This window comes from Lipomyces arxii, assembly GCF_038497795.1.
Source record: "Lipomyces arxii strain Phaff 12-163 unplaced genomic scaffold V1512scaffold_1, whole genome shotgun sequence".
Lineage (NCBI taxonomy): Eukaryota > Fungi > Ascomycota > Lipomycetes > Lipomycetales > Lipomycetaceae > Lipomyces > Lipomyces arxii.
In genome coordinates, this window is record NW_027117700.1 from 1,402,284 (window position 1) to 1,427,193 (window position 24,910).

Genomic DNA, 24,910 nt, shown 5'->3' on the forward strand with positions numbered 1-24,910 from the left:
CACTACTTCAAATCTGCAATAACAAATCATAATCCTTTAACTAGACTACTTTCAAATTACTTTTGTGGTCATACTCTGGTCAATGAATCATTTACAAGCCAACAAAAAAACGCCCACTTTTCAAACCAGTTCAAAAATATGTAACTCTACCGGTCAAAAATTTACTGACTACTTTTGGGACAAGTCAAAAACTTAAACAGATATAATCATGCCTTAGTTAGCCGAGTGAGGGTGCTTCCTGCTGCTAGACGACGATGCTGTAGCGCTTCTGCTGGACTCAGCAACGGGAGCAGCAGGCGATGCAGTAGCAGCAGAAGCGGCAAGAGAAGCCGGAGCTGCTGAAGCAGAAGGAGCAGCGACAACAGGTCCGTCTTCGGGCTCGTCGTCCCCGTTGCTGGTGGCATTAGGGTGCTTAGAGTAATAGAGGCGTCGTGCTCTAACAGCTTCAGCCAATCGATCCAAAACGGTCACGGTTGTGTCCCAATCAATGCAGCCGTCAGTTATACTCTGTCCGTATGTAAACTCCTTTCCCTGTTCTCTCAAGTCGCTGCTTTGCTTGCCTGCAATGAGGAATGACTCAATCATGACACCCATAATTCCCCGCTGACCATGACTAAGCTGGCGGCAAATTTCCTCAACAACCAACGGCTGATTTCTGTAGTCTTTGTTGCTATTGCCATGGGAGCAGTCGATCATGACTCTTGTCAAATAACGCATAGGATCGTCCTTACCCATGTTCTGCTTCCTGTCTCGTTCAGCCCTCTCTTCAACGTAATCCTTTATAAATTCTGCATTCAGAAGTTTTTTCTTGGTGGCAATTACACTAGCAGAATCGAAATTCGTGCCGCTCTTGCCTCCCCGCAGAATGACAAAAGTGTCCGAGTTTCCCTCGGTACCAACTATAGCAACAACACCAGGCTTTGTAACAGACAAGAAATGATGAGGTTCTGACGATGCACGGAGAGCGTCAATAGCCACGTCGACAGTACCGTCGGTACCATTCTTGAAGCCAACTGGGAAAGACAGACCAGACGCCAGCTCGCGATGTAGCTGAGATTCTGTCGTTCGTGCGCCAACAGCGCCAACGGAGAAAAGATCAGCCAAAAACTGAAATAACGTCAGGAACTTGAATCAAGAAAACCGAAAACTACAAACCTGAGGAGAAATGGTATCCAGCATTTCACCGGCAATTGGTAATCTCTCAGTAAGATCAAGGAACAACTTTCGCGAAATTCGAAGACCTTTGTTTATGTCGAAAGAACCGTCGATATCAGGATCATTAATCAGACCTGTAATAGTTTCAGCATTTAGAAATCAGTACCTTACATAATATAAGAACCTTTCCATCCAACAGTAGTACGTGGCTTCTCCAAATAAGCACGCATAACAATCAGCAAGTCTTTACTGTGTTCTTTCACTAAGGGCACCAGTCTGTCACAGTATTCGACCGCAGCTTTCGTGTCATGAATAGAGCATGGCCCAATAACGACCAGCAGTCTATCATCATCGCCAGCAATGATTTTAATGGCCTCGTCTCTTCCCCGGACAACAGTCTCTTTAGACTTCGCACTTTGAGGTATATCAGATTGTAAAAGATCCGGGGGCATTATAGGCGTATAGCCCCGAACTGCAAAAGAACGTATAAGCATTTTGTCTTGTAGGATCAATCGCTATTTATTCAAGCCAAAACCGCGACTAGAAATAAAATAGAAAGAAATTTAACGTACTTCTCCAATCCTCGGAGCGTGTTTTGTCCCCTAAATGCGGGTTTTCTGTGTACATCTATAAAAGCTGTTGTTAGGCCAGTTGCAAATAAGTGGGATGGAGTAAAGCGCCTGGCAGCAATATATTTTAGTAGGAGAAAACACCACTTGGGATCTGCTGCCATATTCACCGACCATCTCTTAATAGCTGAAATTCACTTACAGGCACCATAATAATGTAGATATCAATACAAAAGGTATAAAATTAGTTCGTATACTTGAAAAAATCTGTAAAGTGAACCAACTGAACTCACGCACAAAATTTATTCTCGAGTGGTGCCCACTCGAAAACTTTACACTTTTTTTTGACTCATATTCTCTAATGACGTCGGGTTTTTCCGGCGTTCCACCGGCTCACGGCACACACCACACAAAACACTCCACGTTCACCATTTGATGGTCATAGTGTTTCCTCAGCTCACTTTAGTTCAAAAGTAAGTTTTAAAAATTTTAAACCAGCGACACGTGCCATTTTGTCATAGTGAACAACGTCAATTCTTAACTAAACACACGCACACTATGTATGAATCGCAAACCGGATAAATTATAAAACATCAAACGAATGACACCAAAATTTTCTTTAAAAACAACTAGATACATAAATGCAGAGTCACCCGGTACACACAGTTCTAATTTAAAGACAAAGCTTTGGACCGTCTAAGTTCGTGTGACGCCATTCCTGCTCTTGGGCCAACACTAAGTTGCCGTCTTGGTGTCATAACTTCAGTGGTGAATGGCTTTCGCATCTGGTGAAGCGCTATCATTCCGTCAGTGTTGATCGAACAAAACTCCTTGCCGCAATTAGTGATGTCAAGCGATGCTACTGACACAACTGAAGCAGTTTGCTGGTACGAGTCTAAACCGTCGGCATTTGCGTTGACTGAACCAGTATCAGGGTCCTCCTTAATTGTGAATAACGCCCTTTTTCGCAAAACTGTGTCCATGCAATCTACCGGGACTATAACCGAGCGCCGTCTGTCAGTTTGGGCAAAGTATTTTTCTCTTGACTTTGTCGGATCATAGTTGAAGTCGGCGCTAGTGACGTCCCAGATGTTGATGGTCTTGTCGGCCGAACCTGAAATCAACTCGGTTGGATTGGTAGCTGACCAGTCCATCTAAAAATCCATTGTTAGATTTGTTTGCAAGAACAAAAAAAACCATACCGTATTAATAATATCTGAATGCCCAGTCAGCTCCGCAAATGGCTGCGCCGCTCTGATATCCCATATACGGAGCTTGCTGTCCTCATGTGCGGACGCGACCCAGTTCGAATTGTACGGCGACCACTTAACCACCGTTGCTTCTGAATGATTAGCCAGTTTTGGCCGCAGCAGCCCTCTAGACTTTGCTCGGATATCAAGCAGAGCGATCCCAAATGCTCCGCTAAGCGACAATATACCGTCTCGAAATGGAGACGCGTGAAATCCATTGCAAGACCCAACACGCTGGGTCATGAGCGGTCTGTCGCTCCGTGATAGATCCCATAAGTAGACCGACTCGCCGTAAAGCGTAAACATTGATGCATCAGGAACGCACGTCCACACAGAGCTGGTAAACTCGAGATGTGATATTCTTGGAAGCGGGCCTACTGACAATCGTCTAGGATCCTAAAATATGTATATTAGCAAAAAAACCGCATGTACTGCCGCAGGTTTGCTTACCGAGTGATTAAATTTTTTAATTATTCGTGCTGAATTTGTATTTGAACCGTCAGGCAGCGTCACCAAATGTACCAATCCATTTCTGTGACCTGTAGCCAAGACTGTATCTGAATTGAATCTGCCTAGAGGAGCCCATGATAAACTGTGTATGTTACGTAGCGAGACAGTTTGACGATGCTACGAAAACGTTAGAAAGCGATACCAAATCATTAATATACACTCACGCAAAGCTGCGAACTGTTCTGGGTAGACACCATCTCGTAAACCAGCAAATTCTTTTCGCGACTTCCACTTCCAACCGCAATCAGTGGCAAGCTCTGGTGCGCTGATATACTGGTCAAATGCTGCGACGAGTCGGGCACCTTCCACTCTTGACTCACAAGTGCAGGCTTTAAGTTCTCGAGTGATGGTGGCCGAACCAGTTCGTGAATCCAAGCCTCGTCCTTCTTGTTTGCTCGTGGCAGCTTTCTCGGAGTTGGTCCGTCTTTTGTCCGTCTGACTGCATTGTGACGCTCAAGTTGAGGATACGCCTGATATGCAAACTCATCGCCGTTTAGATACATCGACATCAACGAAGTAGCCATGTTGAAATACTGCTCTTAGCTGGTCAAGTGAACTCTGAACGATAGGGTGGTAAAGAAGTTTGTTAAGATCAAACGACAATGAGCGATTGCTGGAATGGTTATAGTTCTCCATCGTCCTAGTAATTCCATCTCCACACCTACAGTGCGCATATCACACCCCTGACAGAAATCAGGCAACCACCCAGCCATGCCATCGCCAGACAAATCCAGAAGATATTACTTCGTAGATCCATCAATTTGTGCGGCTCGTTTAAGGTTTAGTTATGTGGCTGGGCACATCGGCCTGCTTCGGTGCAGAGTGGCGAAGTCAATGTGAGAAAGTACTAGCCACTTTCTCATTTTCTAAACTCGTTCGACCGCATAGAGAAATATTGCCAGCCTCCATCAACCTGTCAATCACTCCGTCAGTGTACTACATCATACAATGTCGATATTGGAGAGTCAGAGATATGCTTGTGAAGGTATGTGCTGAAGTGCATTAGCTATCATTGGTCATGGGCCTTGACCTAACGAAACTGCAGACCTTGACAGACTTGAAAAGGCAATTTCAGACAGACTATTAGACATACCAAAATCTGTGAGTTGCCTTAACTAGTATTAGACTAGTGTTGGGAGACCATTTTTTAACGCGTTTAAATTAGCATCGAGATCGGATCTCGCAAGAACACGAAGTCGCAGGGTTTCTTGATCGCATACAGCAACAAAGCAAATTTCTTAAAGATAGCTTTAAAGATGCTGATGGGTAAGATTGCAATTGGTATAATATTAAGATCTGTAACTGATCATTTAGTGACCGGCAGCGCGAGATTGAGAGGATTCAGGGTAGTCACGGAAACGCGTTTGACGAGTTTTATAAACAGTTGAGAGTAATCAAAGATTTTCATCGAAAGTACCCGAATGAACCGGTTGACAATTTAGAGGAGAATTATAGAAAAAAGGCTAAGACTGAAGAAGGAAACAGTAATGAGCTGATTGATGGCATGTTCACTGGTGAGGAAGCTCTAGGTCGATATCTCGACTTGGTATCGTTTCATGAACGTTATTTCAACTTGCGTGGCGTTAAGCATGTGTCCTATGTCCACTATTTAGACTTGTTTGATAAATTGGACCACGTTTCTAAAGGATCAAAAGACGAAGCGTATTTCAAGTACATTTCAGACCTGACAGAGTACTTGGAAAGTTTTCTCAAACGCACTAGACCTTTGCAGGATCCGTCTGGAATGATAGCTAAGATTGAACAAGACTTTGATACTCAATGGGACTTGAAGAAAACACAAAATGGATCTGAAACAAAAGTTGAGCAAGGCGAAGCTAAGGCTGGAATATTCTGTGATGCATGTGAGCGCTCGTTTGAGAAGCAGACTGTGTTTGATGCTCACTTGTCCGGTAAAAAGCATAAGAAGAATGTAGAAGCTAGAGAAAAACTTGGGTCAGCTGCATCTTTGGGTGAAGATTTGAAAGCGCGAGCTATTGCATCCAAGGAATACGAAATTCAACAACTGGCGGAGATATTAGACAAGGAACGAAACGAGACGAAAGTCAATGTTGAACGCAAGTCAGCACTAACAATGCGTGAACGGCAGCTTGAACTTGAAGCTCTCGAGCGTGGAGATGTTGAGGATGAGGACGAGGAAGAAGAAGGAGCACAGGAAGACGATGGCAAGATTTATAACCCGTTAAAATTGCCACTTGGATGGGACGGAAAACCAATTCCGTTTTGGTTATGGAAGCTCCACGGTCTTGGAGTTGAGTATCCTTGCGAGATTTGTGGTAATTTCGTGTATATGGGCCGAAAGGCCTATGACAAGCATTTCATGGAGGCAAGACATGTGCACGGGTTACGATGCTTGGGTATCCCAAACTCGGCTTTATTTAGAGAAATTACAAGCATCCAAGACGCACTTACCCTTTGGGATAAGCTCAAGAAAGAGCGAAGAATACAGGAAAGTCTACGGGAACAGGCTGTTGAAGTGGAAGACGACGAGGGAAACGTGATGAGCGAGAAAGTTTACAACGATCTTAAAAAGCAGGGGCTTTTGTAGGATACACATGTACAATAGAAATATACTAGATTACAATTTACGCCTTCTACTTGTGATTCTTGCGAGAATTGCACACGCTCGCGACGTCAGTAACGGGGTTTGTGCACTCAGGGGCCAGATTATCAAATTTAGGAGCATATAGTTAGTTGTAAGGGCTTGATGTCCTTATGACTTATTTAAGGGTCTTGTAACCTGTTTTAATAAAATTACTGTCGTACTAAAATACATCCACATAGCGAGCTCCTTCTATAATAGGTTCTTTTCTAAATACAACATAAACAAAATACATATAAGTAATTACATCCTAAATCACACGACTATAATCGCACAGTCAGACCCCATACACTCAGTGCCCTCCAGGCACTGTTAACGTTTCAAGTCCCGTGACTTGGAAACCTTACAATAGTTTTCGAGGCACTACGTAGTTGTCAAACATGAGCTCAGGTTTCACGCCTTCCGGTAGTGGCCAGCGGTCGTCTTTAAACGTACCACGGCCTGGTCAACCACTGACTGACGATCGGTCGCTTTACGAGATTTTGGAAGCCAACAAAGGTAGGTTGACCGTGAATAGAAATCAGCTGTGAAGCTAACGAACGATAGCGATAAAACAGGCAGAGTATGAACAAGAATACGCGGAACGGAACGCGTTGCACAAGTTAAATGATGACGAGGTTGTGTTTCTGGAATCGTTGCAGGAAAAGAAGCTGCAGACGGAACGGCAAGTCAAGACCCAAGTTGAGCGCGACTTGCAAAAGTTTAGAGAATTACAACAGAAAGCAAAGTTAGCTGAGGTCGCGAAGCCGAAAGAGATGAAAAAGACATTAGACAATTCTACAGGCTCAACTTCAGAGAAAAAACTTGTGCCGTCAAAAGCACTAAAAGGTCTAGACATAAGTTCATTACAATCAAAGTTTACTACGACAAAGCCAGCCAAAGAGGCAGATGAAGAATTGCCAAGTAGGAAACGAGAACGGGTTGAAAACGAAAACAAAAGCGAAGAAAGTGAAATGGTGGGCGAGGACGGTGCAAAGACAAACAAAGCAAATAGGCCTAGTAGTGCCGATAACCTACTGAGCAAGCGGAAAAAAGGAAAATCGAGTTTCTTAGGAAAGTCATTACAAGCCAGCATTGTTCGCAAAAAGAGTAGCTAGCTATGAGTGTATAATATATAGCAATTGTGTATTAAAGCAATGCGTATCACTCTTGATAGTCTCAGTCCAAATCCTGAACAACGGATACTGCATATTAATCTAACTTCCAGCAGTTTATCGTACCCATATTCATAGTAATCCCTAAAAATGACGTCCTTAATTCCAACCCAAAAGCATATGCGTATGTACAAGTGTGATTTCTAGGCTCTATGCCATTGCGAGCCGACGGCCGTGTCGACCACGGGTGACTGCAGGAATCCAGCTCTTGAAGCTCTTCGCTCCGTCAACCTTCTTGACCCATGTAAACCGTTCGTTAACGTTAATTTCCTTGTCGACTGCCATTATGCCGGCTTCTAGAAGTGGAAATGTCCGGACCTGAACTTCGTCACCACGGCTCTCGTCTCTGTGATATGCATGGGTTGTGCAATTACTGCAATAAGTGCAGTGCACTTTATTCCCTTCAGAATTAATATAAGAGTATACTTTGGGTGAGCCGTGTTCAAATCGGATAGCGGATATTGAAGTAAGGAGTATGCCGCAAAAATCGCCTCCTCCCAGTAATTTGCACGACTGGCAATGGCATATAGTGTGTCCCTGAATAATATTAACAAACAAAAACCAAAACATAAGGAGTAAAGGCACTTACCGGTAGAGCTCTGCCGTCCCCACAGACTGTCCATTGTAATTCGCCGCAGTGGCAGCGTCCATGTAAAGTAGCAGCCATATTAATGGTAATATTTAAAGAACCAGTTTAGCAGACGCTATTTAATGAAAGTAGAAGAAGGATTGTATTACAATATTATATAGTGTGACCAAGAGTGGCGAGAAAATATTTTGGTAGAAGTACTTAATGGGAAAGCCGGTACAGGGTTCAATCCAATATATACTGGGGTATACACACGGATAATCGATTGATAACAGTGTTTGACGCGAAACGATGTGGATGGCGAAATTTAAAAGATGGCTGAAAAGTAGAGTTTACGCGTGGCCAATACACAATGGGCTGATTATTGACTTTAGCGAAATTGGCTCGCTGTTTGATGGTTTACTTGTATTTAAAACACACAATATTAGTCTTTATAATATAGCAATGAACATACGCGCACAATGAGTGAACGGACTAGAGAGTTGGAATAATCATGCAGTCGGAATATCCGCACAGTGCTAGGAGAGAAGACTGGTTTATACGAGACGCGTTTGATAGATTATATGAAAACCTTAAATCTTTAATTGAAATTAAGCTTTTACTCTCAAAGCAACAGATCGGACATGCTGGGCGATATCAACTGATGTGTATATGATAAGATGTTTATATGAGATTATAAAGATTAGAATTTGAAGAGACTGGGTGATATTGTGTATCTATTGATATACTTGGAATACTACCAATAGGTAGTCAGTCATTCACAGTGAAGTTGCAACATTTATACTAAACAACTCGACAGGCACACAGCTGCAGCTGCAGTCCTTCTGTATAGTTGTCAGCACCAAAGGAACTGGAAACAGGTAAGACTTGTCAAATTTGCTTTCTATTCTACTCCAGTTCGTATTGGCAGTGAGCCTGGCGGTAAAGTTGCAGCGCTTGAGAAGTATCAGCTATTCAGCCCAAACGACACATTAAACAGTCAATGTGCAAATGCTTAAGACGATTAAAAATAGCCTAAAGTTGGAACATTTTATGACAAAGAGTCGATGAAAGATATGGTGAAAATACGTACTGGTACGCATATTATAGGACGAATGAGAGGTACGTGCGTACACCATCCGAGCGGGTTAAACTTGTAGCGCACAGCCTCCTCCGCACCTCTGCACCCCTTTCACCCTTCGAGCTTTGGCACGTCGTGAACAATAAATTGCTTTTAAAACTATTTAATTTATCAGTCAGATTACTTACTGCAACTTTGGAAGTTTGCCAAAATGAGTGAACGCTATGTAAGCAAGATTTATTTCGTAACAAATCGCTAACTGAACCTGAAGAATCTGATCAAGCCAGAACGAGCATTCAATGGTTACGCTGGAAGTAATCCTTACGAAACAAACTACAGTAATCGGCCCGATCCATTTGACGACAGACAGGCGTACGAGATGAATGAAATCTCGCAGAGTTCAACGGCTGAAGAGCACCTCAAGCAATTTTTGGCCGCTATTGATGATTTAACTTCTGACGTTAAAGCGTACGAGTCTGATGTCGGCACGATCAGTCAGATGCAACAGCGGCTGTTGAATTTAATCGACCCTGCTGAAGCTGAAGAAATGCGCCGTGTTGTGGAAGGTCTGAGGGCACGGAGTTCTGCTACCGCAAGAGAACTCAAAAATCGAATTCGACAAGTCGAGTCAGAAGTTGGTCGTGATCAAGAAAAGATATTGCATATACAGAGTGTTAAAAATTTGATGAAACTAGCTTTGCAGGCCTATTATGATTCAGAAGTAAGAATGAATCAATATCTGTCAGCCGAGGTCGCAAGACAGTATAAAGTTATACAGCCTGAGGCTACTGATGAAGATATCCAACACGCAATTGATAATGGTATGGCCGGACAGGTGTTTGCTAATGCTGTAAGTACTTGAAATCCTGATCCATCATATGGTGCTGATAATACTGCACAAAGATTTTACAAGGTCAACGGGTAGGTCAGGCAAAAATGGCCCTTGAAGACGCGCAACAAAGACAGCAAGATATTAGCAAAATTAGCAGTACTGTTCTAGAGATCGCCGAACTAATGCAAGATCTCATGGCAGCTGTTGAAGCACAAGGAGAACAGATTGAAGAAGTTGAACAGTTACAATCAAAAGCAAATCATCATGTTGAAGAAGGCTTAGATCATCTTCGATCGGCTGTTAAGCATGCTTGGCTTAGGAAAAGATGGAAACGAATTTTAGCCGCTGTCAGTAAGTTATACTTTGATTGTTTCATGTTTCTGTGACAATTGTTAATAAAATTCTTTTAGTTGTTATTATTCTTATTATCATTTTGGCTCCAATTATTGTACGATTTTCACATTAAAATAATGACGTGAAAAAACAGAAATAGTCGAGTAATCTAAAGATTGAATAGTTACGTACGTAGATGCGACTGGAGAGTGACAGCGTAACTTTTAACGTATAATTTACCCGGCTCTTCATTGACTTAATGCGGTGAAAAGTTACCCTTTCCGCGTGTTCCTTTTGACAGCCTTTTCTCCTAAACCCTGAGCCACTCACTACTGGCATGCGGGAGCGTCCGTGTCTCTCTCACACTCTCTCTATTCCTCGACGACTGACGTCTCGACCTTCGCTCTCCTACAAAAATTCATTTTTTGCCTGTCATATCCGCAAACCTCAGCTTTGTTTTTCTTTGATTCTTTTAATTGAATCATACACAAATTCACTGGTTTATTTCTTTCTATTTAAATATAGAACTGCTTTGCTTTGTATGTATCACTGTCTATAAGATACCACCTCGGTTTAAGTCCTGACTGACAAGTAGTACGCCGTCTCCCCCCTTCCCTTCTTCCATCTCCCACCCCCTTTTCCCTGTGATAAACATCACCAGAATTTTTATATCAACCTTTGATAACTTGCATTTATATAATAACACGCCAATATGGCGTATAATAATTCTCAAAATGGGTACGTGATTTTTTGTCGTGTTTATTTTTGCATCGCGTATTTGGGACCATCGATCTGATAATGTGATCATTTAGAGGGCAGTCTTATGAGATGACGAACTTGAATGGCAATGCACAATATGGTCACGATGACATGGGTGCTTTCTTTGGAGAGATTGATGATATTAGAACTGCCATCAGTCAATTCGACAACAATGTTGCTCGGATAGAATCATTGCACAACAGATCTTTAAACGAGATTGACACTGAGCAAGACCAGTGGAATCAGAAGCAAATTGATACTCTTGTTGCAGAAACTTCTCAACTCTCCAACAACATCAAGTTTAAAATTAAGAGCATCGAAGGTCGAAGTCGAAATGATTCAACTAAACGCGTCCAGGCTGATGCCGTCAAAAAGACGTTTATGGACTCTATCCAGCGATATCAGACCGTTGAAGCGTCCTACAGTATGAAATATAAGCAACGTGCAGAGCGACAGTACAGAATTGGTATGTTTTTTGGTCTGAATAGTCACATCGAAATGGTCGCCTAACTGTTTAGTCCGACCTGATGCTTCCGATGAAGAAGTTCAGGCTGCTATCGAAGACGAGTCCGGAACTCAAATCTTTTCGAAGGCTGTAAGCTTGTTTTATTTTACATCCATTGTGCTTAGTTTTAACAACTGTTCTAGCTTTACAACTCTAACCGTCGTGGGGAAGCTCGTGCCGCGCTCACGGAGGTCCAAAATCGGCACAAGGATATTCAGAAAATAGAGAGGACACTTGGAGAATTGGTGCAGCTTTTCAAGGATATGGAAGAATTGGTCGAAGTTCAGGCACAGGATGTCCAGGCTGTTGATAACACCATGAAGAGAGTTGAGCAAGAAGTCAACAGAGGTGTTGAAGATACTCGCGTAGCAATAAAGCACGCCCGGTCTGCTCGGAGAAAGAGATGGATCTGCTTTGGTATTGTTGGTAAGTTAATCTACGTCCGTGTACTTTAATCTGTGAACTAACATTTTAAGTCATTATCTGCATCATCTTGGCCATTGTTCTTGGTGCTGTTTTTGGCCGACGATAATCGTACAATCGAGATTTGGTCAGTTTGATACTTGTATTATTCCCAGTTTTTGTCAACTTTTACTATTATTTTTTTGTTTTCTATTTGTGCAAACATGTGTCTCATAGTTTTTATGTGTGGTGGGTTTGTCTGAGGCTTCTGTAATAAAGGAGGGCATAGACTCTTTTGTATATGCCAAATTAGCTAAAGTGTTAATTTTTACAGCAGTTTCTTAAAGTACAATATCAATTGTTCTCTTTATTCATACATATAAATTTTGTAGAAAAAACAATTTTTAATATTTAAGGTTAAGGTTTAACTGTAATTTTGTTTGGCCGGGTAATATAGACATCTCCCAATTTTCTTCAACGCGCTTAAATTTTTTTGTGAAGAAACAGAAGTTCAGTGTAGCAAGAGCCTGCACAATTTTGAACACTGTCGGTTCAGAAATAACTTCTTGCGAAGATCTTTTGTTTATTTGGCTTGAGGTGCCAATACTGTTTTATATTATCTCTGTACACTCAAGGCGGTGAAATCAGTCTGCGCATTGAATCAAAAATTTAACTGTCCGCCAAATCCACCACTTTTTGTTATTCTTTATTAAGCATTTATACACATTATGGACTTTCACAGGTGTAGATTTCTAGATTACATCTCACATTCCATAACTGCTTTGGCTTTCAGTCATTCGTCTGTTTCTCTGGAACAGCAAGCACCGAAGACGTTAAGACTGGCGGTCGGCCGAGCAAATGGCGATATTGAAATCTGGAATCCACGGGCAAATTGGATACATGAGATTGTTAGTATTAGCTATTATTGGTAAATTTATTATTGACGCCACATTTAGACCCTGAAAGGCGGCAGGGACCGTTCTATAGAAGGTCTTGTATGGGTGCAGTCAAATTCACAGCCAAGGCTGTTCTCAATCGGTGGATCTACTGTTGTTACTGAGTGGAACCTTGAAACTGGGTTACCACTTTATCATCACGATTGCGATGCTGGCATTGTGTGGTCTGTGGCCGCGTCACCAGATGGATCTAAGCTTGCTGCTGGGTGCGACGACGGATCAATTGTGATCATCGATATCTCTGGCGGTGTTGGATCGATGGAGCTTTCAAGATTGCTACAGCGACAGAAGTCAAGAGTTCTTAGCATTGCGTGGCGTGGAAACTCACAAGTTGTTGGAGGCTGCGTGGACGGTAGAATTAGAGTATGGGCTGCAGTTGCAGCTGCCGCGGTCGGTGAACCTAATGGTACTGTTGCTACGAGTAAAGGTGCGGTCGGTAGGATAATTGGAACGATGCGAGTAGATAAAGCGCAAGGCGAAGAAACGCTGGTATGGTCCGTCGCGGTCCTCAAGAACGGACGAACGATTGTGTCTGGTGACTCTACCGGCACGGTCAAATTTTGGGATGCCGCTCATTTCTCGCTATTACAGACTTTTAAAGTTCATGAAGGTGACGTTCTTTGCCTTGCGAGCAATGAAGCCGCAGACACGGTTTTTTCGGCTGGTATCGACCGCAAGATCGTGAAGTACTCAATCATTGATCCCAAACTTCGCCGGTGGGCAAATATGTCGAGCCGGTTACTGCACTCGCACGATATTCGTGCAATGGCAGCTTACGAGTCGCAAAATTATAATTTACTTATTTCTGGAGGTGTCGAGCGATCAATCGTCGTCAACTCGGTCACTAACTTCTTTGACGGCGTGTTCCGCAAAATCACAGTGCCGCCGGAGAAACACCGCATTCACAATGTTGGTTCGCGAAAATTAATAGCGCTTTGGTCAGACAATCAAGTAAAGCTTTGGGAGATTGAGAGATTTCCATGCGCAGCGGACAATGCTTCTGTATTGGAAGGTAAGAACAACAGGAGATTGGTTGCGTCCTTAACTCTGAGCGTGAGTTTCTGTGTTGTCGATGATTTCTTGTTTACTAACTTGTATAGAACGACGAAAATATTACCCATGTTGCGTTGTCGCCTGACGCGAAGTATCTTGCAGTTGGGTCGAACGCAGAAACAAAGCTGTTTCTTCTGATACCATCCAAGCAGAGCAGGGTGTTCAAAGTTAAGAAGATTTTATCGCCTGAACTAAACGAGCAGGGTAGTACTGCACTTGCGTTTGATCCGTCGGGGCAGAATTTGGTGATTGTGAACGCCGAATCAGAGATCTATGTGTATTCAACCAGTGATCAGGATGAGCCAAAGGCGGTGTCATACTCTTTAAGTAGTGAGGCTGATGAAGACGGAACAGAGTTCGAATCTGGCTTGTCGTATCTTGATAAAATCAATAATCTTGCATTTTCCGAGGACGGGAAGTACTTGGCAGTGGCTACGTTGTCAGGAAACGTCCAGGTTTATGACTGGGTTACACAATCTCATTTATGGACACTACCCCGTATTCCGGAAATGCCTTCGGTGTTGCAGTTTTCTCCCGATAACGACTCGCTCATCATTGTCACGTCGCAGATGCACATTTTGCAGTTTTCAGTCCAAGAACAAGGTTTGACTGACTGGTCTCGACGAAACATGTCAGTTTTGCCTAGAGAATTTAACCGATTGATTGACAAGTGCAGTGGCATGTACATTGATGTCGAATCACCGGACCATGCATACATGTGGGGTGCCAGCTGGGTCGCTAAGGTCGACATGGGCGCTGATATTCCTGTTTTCCGGATCCCGAAGCGGAAGCATAACGGGATTGCGATGGAAAAAACATCAAGAACAAAAAAGTCAAAAGTTTTGAATAAATTGGAAAAATAATATGAGCTTGACAAAAATGGGACAGCCCATTAATTTGGGAAATCTATTCTTTTCAACTTGGGTTTATGATTTTTTGGGAGTAGAGTTAGGATTTTGTTGCATAGCTTCTGCATTTGTTGCTCTGCCTTGCCGAGTGATTTGGCTGGGTTGGCACTTGTTGTACCATATCTTGTAGATAATCATTATTGTTAAATTTACAAAATTATTCTCATAGGTTTGTGTCGTAGAACCTGGTTGCACCAATTTAAAACAATTTAAATAAAAATTTATAAAATTACAGAATAATTGATTTAACGATATGATTGTGCAATATTTTTTAATCATCAAAAAATATTAACTATCCGACTTTTTAAAACCACAGCTCTATACCTTTGGTTTACGTTTTCTCTTTGCTGAGCCAGACTTTTTGGCCCGGTTTTGGAATGCGTGGTAAAGCACGTCTCCTTCGCAGACACCTTCTTGAATCTTAATCAACTTCAACCTCATGCGCGGTCCAATCTCAATCAGCTTTACTGCTTTCTTTTGGCCACCAGGGACGTTTGACTTTTGATTGTTCAGGACAGAGCCGTCAAACATGTCGTCTTCTTCGGCCTCTGACTCGGATGTGAGCGCGCTCATCTCGCCTGCATCGTCTTTCAATAGAAAATCAGCAATATCATTTGACTTGCCCAACCGGGGAAGGTGCTTCGACAATCTATTCTTGGACGCGAGCAATTTCTGCAGCTTCAAACGAGCTGCGCTTGACCCGCCATAAGGCAGCATTTTGTCTTGGTCTTCGTCCTCATCGTCATCTTCGTCATCGTCGTCTTGTTCAATATGATCATCATCTGAGTCAAAATTTGCAAAATCTCGGTCGTTAATTTCTTCATCAGACTCAGACTTGATTTCCGGTTCGTCGTCCTCAGACTTGATTTCAGGTTCTTCCTTTTTCACTCGTATCCTCGACAACTTCGTGAGTGACTTTGTGGAGATCAAGTAATGTCTAATGTCAAGTACGCCGGTAGCTTGATCAAAGTTAACCATCATGACACGTTTGATCTGTTTGAGAGCAGAGGCAGATGCAGTGATGGTAGGGAACATATTTTGAAACATTGAAGTCATGAGCGTCAAATGGGCTTTTGAGGTTGCAGTGTCGGCTGTGTCTGGTGCAGCGAATCCGTTCAGCACAAGCAACGGAGGAGTCAACAGCTCTGAGCCAGGAGTTCTCGGATGCCGCTGGACTCGACGAAGATCTTTACAAAGACTGTAGCTCAACACGCGAAAGTGAATTGTAGGTCCTCGAGGAGTATGCGCAATACGAAGAGAAGTCTCATCTGATTGCGTTTTTGAGAACATGAGTAGATGGGACACACCTAATGGGCCTGCCATAGATACGTAGTCTCTCAACTTGTTTGCTTTACGTTCCTGGTATGTCAATACGTGACTACTGGAATAGCGATAATACACTCACTCTAAGTTTGACTGCAGTATGAGGCTGCATAACCATTCTAACATCTTGAACTAGCTGTGATAAACTAACACCAACACCAGATCCGCCTATTCTTAAGACCATCGACTGTGGAATACCAGTCTCTGCTGGATTAGGCTGAGGAACATGGGTCCTTTTCTTTTGCTAAAATTAAATGTCAGTTACATTTCAATATTTTACTGCACTTTCAAACGTACTCTGCGCTTCGCCATTGTTATTTAACAAATCTCAAAGATTTCTAGAGTTTTCACAGAATTCACAGTTGGGAATTTCACAAAAATTTTTGAAATTTTCAGGGGTTATCCCGAGGAGCTGTTGTTATTGTGGTAAAATAAATACGGGTAATATACTGATCAATAGCTGCATAATGTATTCCATAATAAGGGCGAAAACTGTGTTATTTATTATATGATTTGTATAACAAACTGCTGTTTTTATATAAAATGACATACTTCATTTATTAACTTATAATACTTTTCTAAATTAAAATGTAATGAGTTGAAGTTTGCAGTGGTTTTGCGTGTAAAGGGCGCGTTGAGTCGACGCGTAACACTAAACACAGGAGGCCCTTTTGACAACACACACTAAAATAAACCCGTTGCCTTTCACTCCTCCCTCACTAATCTCTCCATTTTCACACTCATTATTATTTTTTATTCTGGTTTATTTTTGTTTGTAGGAAAAAGGTGCTGATAAGTATTTGTGCACTCTAGAGATCATCATTCATACAAATTAGGTACGTTGATCTATTCTGATTTGTACTACCAAAGAGTCTCCTTAATTCACTATACTCAATACGCGTTACTACAATTCAGCAAATATCAACACTTTTACTAACTGTTTTTACTATTGTAGCTTGATGCTAAATTGGTCAATTTTACCTTACTTCTTTTGAGTTTCCAGTCACTCCTTATACACAAATTCCCGAGGGATTGTTCCTTCCGCCTCGGAACAAAAGATTGATCATGAAGTGGGGCGTTCCTTCATCAAAACAGTCGTCGAATGGCCAGCGTTCATATGCAGGATTAGGCAGTCAGGCCACTTTTGACTCTCAATCTCACCTTCTGTCCGCATCTTCTTCTCATCTACCTCTTCCGGGATCGCGTTCAAACTCAGTCGATGATGAGGCTACGACGCGACCCAGTAAACCACTCAGATTGTTCAAACATAAGAAGGAGAACGGCACGGATGACAGTCAGGGATCGAATGGAAGTTCAGGTTCCATGACTTCGTCACCGAGTGTCAATCATGTCGCTCCCTCACCTACTAGTCCTTTAGTAACTTCGTTTCCGATGCCAGAACAGCTTTCACGCAGCGTGGATTCAGTAGGTTCTCACCATATGAGTATTTCAAGATCAATGAACGACATTGCTTTTTTTGCACGATCTCCTACAACAAGAGATTTACAGACGAATTTCGAGTATAGTCCAACCGAATCTTTCAAGACCACATTTAGTTCTCGCAACTTGTCTTCAAGACAAGACTTAAGAACAAGTCCTTCTAAACTTAGTGTCAAACAAGGCTGGTTGAATAAGCACGACAGTGACCCCAAAAAAGGATCTGGTCTTAAGTCGTTGACTTGGAAACTCCAACGCGCAGTCTTACGTGAAAATCAGTTACACCTGTACAAGCCACCTTCGGACTTGGGTGTAAAGTCGTTTGATTTTTCCGGATCTTACGGAAAATCAAATGCATCACAACCCGGTAGGTTTGCTGTTTACTGGCAATCTGTACGAGAGGCTGACTGTTCTAGTTTTAGCTGATGTGACTTACACTGGGTCGTCGAAACATCCAGATCTAGTTATTGACGCCAATGGCGAGATAATATCAGGATCGATCGAAGCAATTTGCCATGAAATGCTCTTTGGCGATGATCTTGCATTTGTGCATGACGCGATCTTGTTACTCCCCCTCTGGGCAGACGCTTCAGAAGCGTTTGGTATGCTTTGCAAAGTTGCTTCAGTGGGTGTGTCGTCTGATCGGCTGGCGTTTGTTCTGTCGTCAATTGCAGACAAGTTGGGCTCGATGCTTCTTGATGACTCTATCTACCCGATATTGACACGCATGCTTGAGTTTTTGGATGACAAACAAAAGGATGCTGTTGCGCATAACATGACAACTAAGAAATCTTGTTTAACCTCTACGCGCAAACATCATGCAACCACTGGTGAGTTGTCCAACTTTTTGTTTCTTTTTAAGATTAATGCTTTAGATGCTCAGAATCCTATGTACTCTGAATATAGGCCCGGCCTCACGGTGGATGGTTTTCTGCATGTTGATCTCGACCTGTTTGCAGCGCAAATTCACGTGTTTGATTTAAAAATATTTCATAATTGGAACCCACTTAACGATTTTTCACTGTTCTACGGGTCAAAATATTTGTTCACATTGAACAACCCACTGGTATCAAACAGCGCATTTTCACATTTTCTTGGCGCAACTTTGGCTAGACAAATATTCACTAGTACTTCTTCTGGCGTAACTAGCCCTTCGTTTGTTTGCAACTTGCTGTCGCGTTGGATTCTTCTAGGAAATATTTTGAAACAACGAGGAGATATGGTTGGCTGGCTTTCAATTGCGACCATCGTATGCTCGCCCGCAATCTGCCGATTAGAAGCCGTATGGTCTCTGGCTTCTCTTGAGCTGATTGACATGATTAACCGCGAGTGGGCCCCTGTTATATTCGATGTCGATCGTCGTAGCGTCTTTGGCCAGCAAGAGGTGCGCAGCGAAAGCTCACATATCTTAGCGCCAGACGGGATTGGCAAAACTTATAGTAAAGACTGGGTTGTGCCATACTTTGGCGACGTCGGCGTTCAATGTCAGGAGAGTATGGCGGATATAAACAAGGTGAATAGGTTTGGCAAAATGAAAGATCGAAGCTGACTTTTAACCAGGATAACATTGCAATATATGAATCTCGCCAAGAGCTTTTACGGATCCAACAAACTTTAGAGCGTTGGAATACCTATATTTCCACAGTTGAAAATCAAGAGCATATGCCTCCGCTAGAGCCACCTATTTCTGCTCTGCAAGAATGCCTCTATTCATTGTATGCGTGGCATATGTCTGCACCTCCTCTAAATGCTTTGGCTTTGATGGAGATGTCATTGAACTACGAACCAGCTTCAATTGGGCAGTATGCGCCATTCTACAGTTCTCAGAAGTCTCCGTTATCAAACGGCTCCTACAGTTCTATCTTGTTTACTGACGTGGTACCATCCTATAAGCTTTTTGCTCAAAAGGACCTTCTCGAAGCAGGTGGCCTACACCATCGCAAGTCAAACTCAACGTTAAAGCCCAAACCGTCGTTTGAGCGACTTGTAGCTCAGCTGCCGCAAGAAAAGGCGCCATCAGATACGAGACAATTGAGACGAGCTAGTTCGTTTCCTCCATCTAGGGCTGGTATTCAGATTACGGGCTTCTCTGACTTGGATGCAATCAGTCGGAACAGAGTGATTGCTTTTCCGGAAGGTCATTTTTTGGTCCGAAGTGTTCGTGACATTCTAAACGTTGGTGTCAGTTTTTATCATGTGGGTAACAATCTTGTGCTCAAATCATTTAAAGAAGACACCAAAAGATCATCACGTCTTTCTAGTGTCATCATCGAAAATCCCTCTAAGCGGATTAGCACTGGTTCAAGAAGACTTTCTGCTCAGTTCCAGCCGTCGGCCATAGAAAGTCAGTTTGCTGAGTACCGCAATTCTTTGCCATTAGTAGTCAACGTTGTGGCGCGAAGCGGTACGTTTGATCGGTTAGTCGACATTCTCGTGCTCGGAGTGGAGGATTTCGGATCACATATTAAATTAGAGGATATGGGTTCGCTGTCCAAGCACGACCAGACATCTTTGAGAACAGATATGGATATTTACACAGCCACTTTCTTCGCGACATACAAAAACTTTAGCACCCCGACACAGTTGTTGGAATGTTTGCGAAGACGGTTTATAGGTGCGCGAAACGCGTCGGCGGTTTTGCAAACTTCGGCCACAACAACGAATATGTTCCCGGATTGGAACTTTTATGGCGAGGTTGACGATCACGATTGTGACTGGACTTTCATAGCTAAAGTTCATGTTGGAATTCTTGAAGCTCTCAACGTTTGGGTATCAGAACATTATTCAGATCTCGTCAGTGAACTGAATTTACGCGAATCGTTTGTGGATTTTTTGCGTCTTATTAACCATGAGGCTGACGCATGGTGCGAAAAGCCCTTTCGAGGATCCGGATTGATTGGGTATGCCGAGACTATTGAAACGCTGTCTCGAAAACTAAGGAAGTCGTTCGTGAGAAGATCGTATCGGCCGGTGGAGGTTTCACGTTGGCCTGTCTTACCCTCGAACTCTGCCTCATCGTTACGGTTTCCTGACTCATCGTCAATCGGCATCCAGCGCTTCTGCGATGTGGTCGACCAAGTTATAGGCTACGTTTTCAAACAGATCCAGCTGACCGATTGGCTGGCTGTGTTTGAGATTTTCGAGACGCAGACCGTGGATCCGCTGAAAATGTTCAACAACAAGGTCAGCCCGATGACTGCAGACGACGACGTTGTCATCCAAGACATATTCGCGTTTTGTTCATCGCTCTACTGCTTTAAATCCGACGAGCTTATGGTTTCGTTGCTTCCAAAGCCGGTAAAGAATTTGTTTGCTTTGCGCATGAATCTGGTGTCTTGGCTCGTGCTTCATATAGCCGATCCGGCCCTAAAGAAGTCTGCGAGAGTTAAACGGATGGCTACTTTGCTGCAGTGCATTTCGCATAGCCGAATTCGAATGAGCGTTGCCGAGTTTGGACAGCAACTGAGTTCTACGGACGAGACCGAGCGAGGTAAAGTGTTACCGATTCCGTCACTGGTTGAGAGTGCAATCGCTGCAGCAATCGTTCGACCGGAAAGTCGGCAGTATACTGCTGCATGGATCAAAGCAGCTCATGTGGTTGGCAAAAACCTACAGCAGGTTAATTTTCTTGAAGAAATTATTCCTTCGTTGCCATTTAACAGTGAGCCGTCTTTTGCGGTCGAGCCGTTGACGCCTTGCATGGGCTGGATTTTTGAGCGTATCTTCGAGATTGTATGCTACGTTCCAAACATGTCTGTTGAGAGTCAAGTGATGATAAATTTTGACAAGCAGCGCTACATCTACAACTTCTTGAGCAAAGTTCTGGACATGAAGTCGGCAGACGTCATAATTGAGTCAGAGAACCCTGCCGCATTTTTACTGTCGTCCGAGATTGCTGCCCGGTTCGACAAGCGGCAAGTTAAAGAGGCAGCTGCTAAGGAGCTGAAAGATTTGAGTTTGAAAAATGCAAAAGGGTTGCGCGCGTTTCAAGGTTTGATTTCTCTAGAGCAAGAGAAAGTCAGACGAGACGGTGTGCAAAAGGAGTTAGTCGAACGACAAACACGAGACGCTTTACGCAACTCCTACAGTCGTGGAGGCAGACTCCCGATATCGAATCTTGATAAAAAAGCACACAAATCTTCCCGATTTGGTGGGCTACTACGCGCTGTGCGACCATTGTCAATGGCATTTTCGTCAAATATGTCACCGGTACTGTCTGATCGGTCTGTGTCACCGATGGAGTTGCCAGAAGTGTCGTCCGTTGAGTCGAAACACCGGCCGACATTGTCGATCAATCTGGCGAGTGCAGTCACGACCATTCCTGACGACATGATTGGCATGGGCGTGTTCAAGATTGTTTGTGAGGACGCGACCGAGCTGCTGTTTCAGGCAACAACAGATGAGGAACTGGACGACTGGGTTCGAGTCTGCTCGGCCGTACGATCTGCTCACCTCGAGAAGCTGGATTCGACAAGAGCAGTCCCGAGTGCCAGTAGTGGTAAGCAAGATTTATGTATTCAAGCAACCTGGTTGACATGTTGTAGTATTTGGTGTCCCGATTTCAATGGTGTGCAAGCGAGAAGACACATTGGTGCCGTCAGCCGTGGACATCTTGCTGACTGAAATCGAAACCAGAGGTGTTGAAGAGGTCGGTATTTATCGGGTGCCAGGCTCGCTTGCAAGCGTGAATGCGCTCAGGCGAGCGATCGATTCTGGGGAACCGGTCGATATGGATGACTCTCGCTGGTACGACATCAACACGGTTGCGGGGTGTCTGAAGCTTTACTTGCGTGAGTTGCCGGAACCTCTTCTAACAAACGAGCATTTCAGCAGCTTTACCCAGGTTGCAAGTATGTTAAATTTTGATGAGTGCTTTTCGACGTTGCTGACAAGGTTTGTAGAACTTGCGGATGAGAATGATCAGGTTGATGGGTTTGCAAGTACTGTCCAAAAGCTGCCTCCAAGCAATTACTATCTTCTCAAGCGGATAATTGGACATCTTTCTTTGTGAGTTGTTTGTGAGACATGCATTTTGAGTATTAATAAGGACAGGATTGCGGAACATGGGGACGTGAACAAGATGCACGCTGTCAATCTCGCAATTGTATTTTCGATGAGTTTGTTACCCGCCGGCAGTACTTTATCTATGTCTTCGGACCTTGGCGCTCTTCAGACAATGCTGAGAACGATGATCACAAACCAGGAACAAATTTTCGTTAGCGGATTTCTACCAGGGACGCCGTCGCGACAAGCGCTGAGTATAAGTACGACGCAAAGTTTCGATCTCACAGATTTGGATTCCTCGCTGCCATCTCCTGTTCCGTCAGCTCATAGCTCAAAGAACCGAGTGAATTACATGAGTTCCGGAAACGCCAGTCCGACAAAACGAGAGAGTTTTCAAGAGGTTCCAGTTTTTTGATTTTGCAAGAGTTGACGCATAAAGCGTAGCAATCACATTTTTAATATTTTAATGAGTTTTACGAAAAAATCATTTTGTCACGCACAATACCGTTTTTTATGTTTGATTTTATTGGCTTTATTCACGATTTCACGGCTGTATTTATAGAGGCAGGATTTCCGCCAAAACTTTATTTTACTACGTTTGTTATGCATATTATTTGGTTTTCAGCAAAATGAGAGCAGGTTGCTCTGTTTTGCACATTCTATTTTACCTTCGATCTTTGGCGCTGGCGCTGAGTAGAGTTTGTTTTGTCTCATTCTATCTTGTCTCTATCCCTTACAACCGTAGTTCAAAACATCAACAGTCATTGGTAGTGAGACTAGTTGATGTAGCCGTAGTGCATCCATTTCTTACTAGGCGATAGTTATCCAAAGCGCTGTTTGTGCTATACGATGACAGTGCAAGTTGATATATCTGCCGTTGTCTTCGTGGGAAAGTCCAGCTACTGTCTTCGGGGTAATACTCTGAAGTGGTGTAAGAGATGCAGCAGCTCCACCCAAGTCTAATGCATACAGTCTGCCTTTATATATCACTGGCAAATGCAATTTTCAGATGCGTCGGTACGAGGCCGTCATCATCAAAAGATTGAAGAAGCTATCCATGATAACGACATATAATGTCTACGAAAGATTTAGCATCGTACCCCAGAAAGCTTATCAGAAACAAGCATGTACCCTAACGTTAACTTATTTTATTTAGGTTTAATAGTACTTCGAATTGCCCGCTTCACCTCAGCATTTCAAACTAAGTGCAAGAAGTTTTTTTAATATGCAACCGTTTTTCCAAAGCGCTGCTAGTGTTAGTACTGATAAAGTTAAAAAAATCAATAATACATACGTCCATAAACCTGCCGCTATCCTTGATGGTGAGACCGTCCACCGTCTTCAAAAACGGGGTAATACTTTCGACAGGCAAAAGGTCTGCATCAGCTCCACCCATTTCTGCGTGCAATATTAGTGACTATTGTGTAAACAAGTATTCTGATCTGACGTACCAGTCTTGACCCAACCAGGATCAATGGCAACGAAAATCACACCGGTACTGGCTTCTTCATTGGAATACTGCTTCATAAGCATATTCACGCCAGCTTTGCTAATATTGTATGCTAAACGTCATTAGCCTGTATTTGTAGATCACTGCGGTGTTGTCACACCTCCGGTAGCATAACCGCTGTTCATTGAAATACTGGCCAAGCTGCTAGAAACGGTCACAATAACTTTCTTAGAGCTAGCCGCAACCAATGGAAGGAACTCTGAAATAACAGCCTGTGGTCCGTAGATATTGGTTTTGAGAACATCTAAGAACACAGAGTCGGACGTCGACTTCATGGGGGCGTGCTGACTCATAGCGGCATTGTTGATCAGTACGTCGATCTTGTCGACGCCCTCAGCCTTCAACAGCTCTAGACCACTATACGAAGTTAGAATCGATGGCATGTTCCAATAAGGAAGAAAACTAACGCATGAATGGCGGCTCGGTCCGAAGCATCAAATGTGACAATCTTAGCATCGGGGCTTTTTGCAACGATCTTCTTAAGATTCTCTATCTTTGAACTCGGTCGGACGACAGCAATGACATTGGCAACATCCGACTCGACAAGCTGTCTGACCATTTCATAGCCTTAAATGTACAGTTAGCATTCACGTCTGCATTCGGTTTCGGTTTGGTCGACCAACATACCAAGACCTTGCGCGGCTCCAGTAATCATGTAAGTTGGTTTGGACATTATGTTCAATAATATGAAATGACGATGTCCAAGACTGTGTGGGTTATTTAAATAGATATGCGTGTGGCTGACGGTAAAGAGTGATGATTTAATAAACTTTTAATTTCTTGAGATATCCACCGTATGGGCTATGCGGGTTGACACATTTTACTTTTATATTCATGAACTGCATTGTTCATTTCGCCGATTGAATTGGCAGCATGTGACTTGTTTTCTATATTTTATAATATAAATATTAATAAATGATTTTCTGTATTTTATAAGGTTATCTGTAGCATTTCAATAAGTCGTATGAGCATCGGTTACCA

General features: G+C 43.1%; 11 protein-coding genes across 11 annotated transcripts; 6 read left to right on the top strand and 5 right to left on the bottom strand.

Annotated features, from left to right (window-relative positions):
• Positions 1-17: 17 nt before the first annotated feature.
• Positions 18-2,187, bottom strand: V1512DRAFT_273703 (uncharacterized protein). The gene is made up of 5 exons (XM_066917741.1): positions 1,927-2,187; positions 1,728-1,782; positions 1,340-1,627; positions 1,156-1,289; positions 18-1,107 (listed from the first exon to the last, which is right to left on the bottom strand). Exons 1-5 carry the CDS (start codon positions 1,933-1,935, stop codon positions 214-216), a joined length of 1,380 nt encoding a protein of 459 aa, XP_066774596.1. The 5' UTR covers positions 1,936-2,187; the 3' UTR covers positions 18-213.
• A 645-nt stretch (positions 2,188-2,832) lies between these two features.
• V1512DRAFT_20421 (WD40-repeat-containing domain protein) lies at positions 2,833-4,139 on the bottom strand. The gene is made up of 3 exons (XM_066913323.1): positions 3,649-4,139; positions 3,425-3,601; positions 2,833-3,370 (listed from the first exon to the last, which is right to left on the bottom strand). Exons 1-3 carry the CDS (start codon positions 4,006-4,008, stop codon positions 2,879-2,881), a joined length of 1,029 nt encoding a protein of 342 aa, XP_066774597.1. The 5' UTR covers positions 4,009-4,139; the 3' UTR covers positions 2,833-2,878.
• Positions 4,140-4,284: 145 nt separating this feature from the next.
• V1512DRAFT_257218 (uncharacterized protein) lies at positions 4,285-6,273 on the top strand. Its single transcript, XM_066915179.1, has 4 exons — positions 4,285-4,469; positions 4,530-4,585; positions 4,650-4,750; positions 4,799-6,273. Exons 1-4 carry the CDS (start codon positions 4,433-4,435, stop codon positions 6,048-6,050), a joined length of 1,446 nt encoding a protein of 481 aa, XP_066774598.1. The 5' UTR covers positions 4,285-4,432; the 3' UTR covers positions 6,051-6,273.
• A 116-nt stretch (positions 6,274-6,389) lies between these two features.
• On the top strand, positions 6,390-7,272 carry V1512DRAFT_257220 (N-terminal domain of NEFA-interacting nuclear protein NIP30-domain-containing protein). The gene is made up of 2 exons (XM_066915180.1): positions 6,390-6,602; positions 6,651-7,272. Exons 1-2 carry the CDS (start codon positions 6,485-6,487, stop codon positions 7,199-7,201), a joined length of 669 nt encoding a protein of 222 aa, XP_066774599.1. The 5' UTR covers positions 6,390-6,484; the 3' UTR covers positions 7,202-7,272.
• Positions 7,211-8,130, bottom strand: V1512DRAFT_257222 (Mss4-like protein). The gene is made up of 2 exons (XM_066915181.1): positions 7,848-8,130; positions 7,211-7,795 (listed from the first exon to the last, which is right to left on the bottom strand). Exons 1-2 carry the CDS (start codon positions 7,923-7,925, stop codon positions 7,409-7,411), a joined length of 465 nt encoding a protein of 154 aa, XP_066774600.1. The 5' UTR covers positions 7,926-8,130; the 3' UTR covers positions 7,211-7,408.
• Positions 8,131-9,118: 988 nt separating this feature from the next.
• Positions 9,119-10,205, top strand: V1512DRAFT_250987 (t-SNARE; the record flags this gene model as incomplete). Its single annotated transcript, XM_066914668.1, has 4 exons — positions 9,119-9,133; positions 9,179-9,757; positions 9,811-10,090; positions 10,150-10,205. The coding sequence occupies 4 exons, from the start codon at positions 9,119-9,121 to the stop codon at positions 10,203-10,205; spliced, it is 930 nt and encodes a 309-aa protein (XP_066774601.1).
• A 166-nt stretch (positions 10,206-10,371) lies between these two features.
• Positions 10,372-12,114, top strand: V1512DRAFT_289025 (t-SNARE). Its single transcript, XM_066918157.1, has 6 exons — positions 10,372-10,611; positions 10,668-10,810; positions 10,885-11,297; positions 11,350-11,426; positions 11,480-11,762; positions 11,813-12,114. Exons 2-6 carry the CDS (start codon positions 10,785-10,787, stop codon positions 11,866-11,868), a joined length of 855 nt encoding a protein of 284 aa, XP_066774602.1. The 5' UTR covers positions 10,372-10,611; positions 10,668-10,784; the 3' UTR covers positions 11,869-12,114.
• Positions 12,115-12,247: 133 nt separating this feature from the next.
• On the top strand, positions 12,248-14,823 carry V1512DRAFT_289026 (quinon protein alcohol dehydrogenase-like superfamily). Its single transcript, XM_066918158.1, has 3 exons — positions 12,248-12,646; positions 12,695-13,747; positions 13,795-14,823. The coding sequence occupies exons 1-3, from the start codon at positions 12,467-12,469 to the stop codon at positions 14,608-14,610; spliced, it is 2,049 nt and encodes a 682-aa protein (XP_066774603.1). The 5' UTR covers positions 12,248-12,466; the 3' UTR covers positions 14,611-14,823.
• A 31-nt stretch (positions 14,824-14,854) lies between these two features.
• On the bottom strand, positions 14,855-16,329 carry V1512DRAFT_232990 (Brix domain-containing protein). The gene is made up of 3 exons (XM_066914026.1): positions 16,276-16,329; positions 16,061-16,222; positions 14,855-16,014 (listed from the first exon to the last, which is right to left on the bottom strand). Exons 1-3 carry the CDS (start codon positions 16,288-16,290, stop codon positions 14,974-14,976), a joined length of 1,218 nt encoding a protein of 405 aa, XP_066774604.1. The 5' UTR covers positions 16,291-16,329; the 3' UTR covers positions 14,855-14,973.
• A 714-nt stretch (positions 16,330-17,043) lies between these two features.
• Positions 17,044-22,834, top strand: V1512DRAFT_245311 (uncharacterized protein; the record flags this gene model as incomplete). The annotated part of the gene is made up of 7 exons (XM_066914367.1): positions 17,044-17,782; positions 17,832-18,245; positions 18,291-18,928; positions 18,976-21,913; positions 21,960-22,265; positions 22,317-22,422; positions 22,468-22,834. The coding sequence occupies 7 exons, from the start codon at positions 17,044-17,046 to the stop codon at positions 22,832-22,834; spliced, it is 5,508 nt and encodes a 1,835-aa protein (XP_066774605.1).
• Positions 22,835-23,639: 805 nt separating this feature from the next.
• On the bottom strand, positions 23,640-24,602 carry V1512DRAFT_269395 (uncharacterized protein; the record flags this gene model as incomplete). Its single annotated transcript, XM_066917567.1, has 6 exons — positions 23,640-23,666; positions 23,714-23,817; positions 23,871-23,981; positions 24,030-24,286; positions 24,337-24,496; positions 24,557-24,602. 6 exons carry the CDS (start codon positions 24,600-24,602, stop codon positions 23,640-23,642), a joined length of 705 nt encoding a protein of 234 aa, XP_066774606.1.
• Positions 24,603-24,910: the final 308 nt, after the last annotated feature.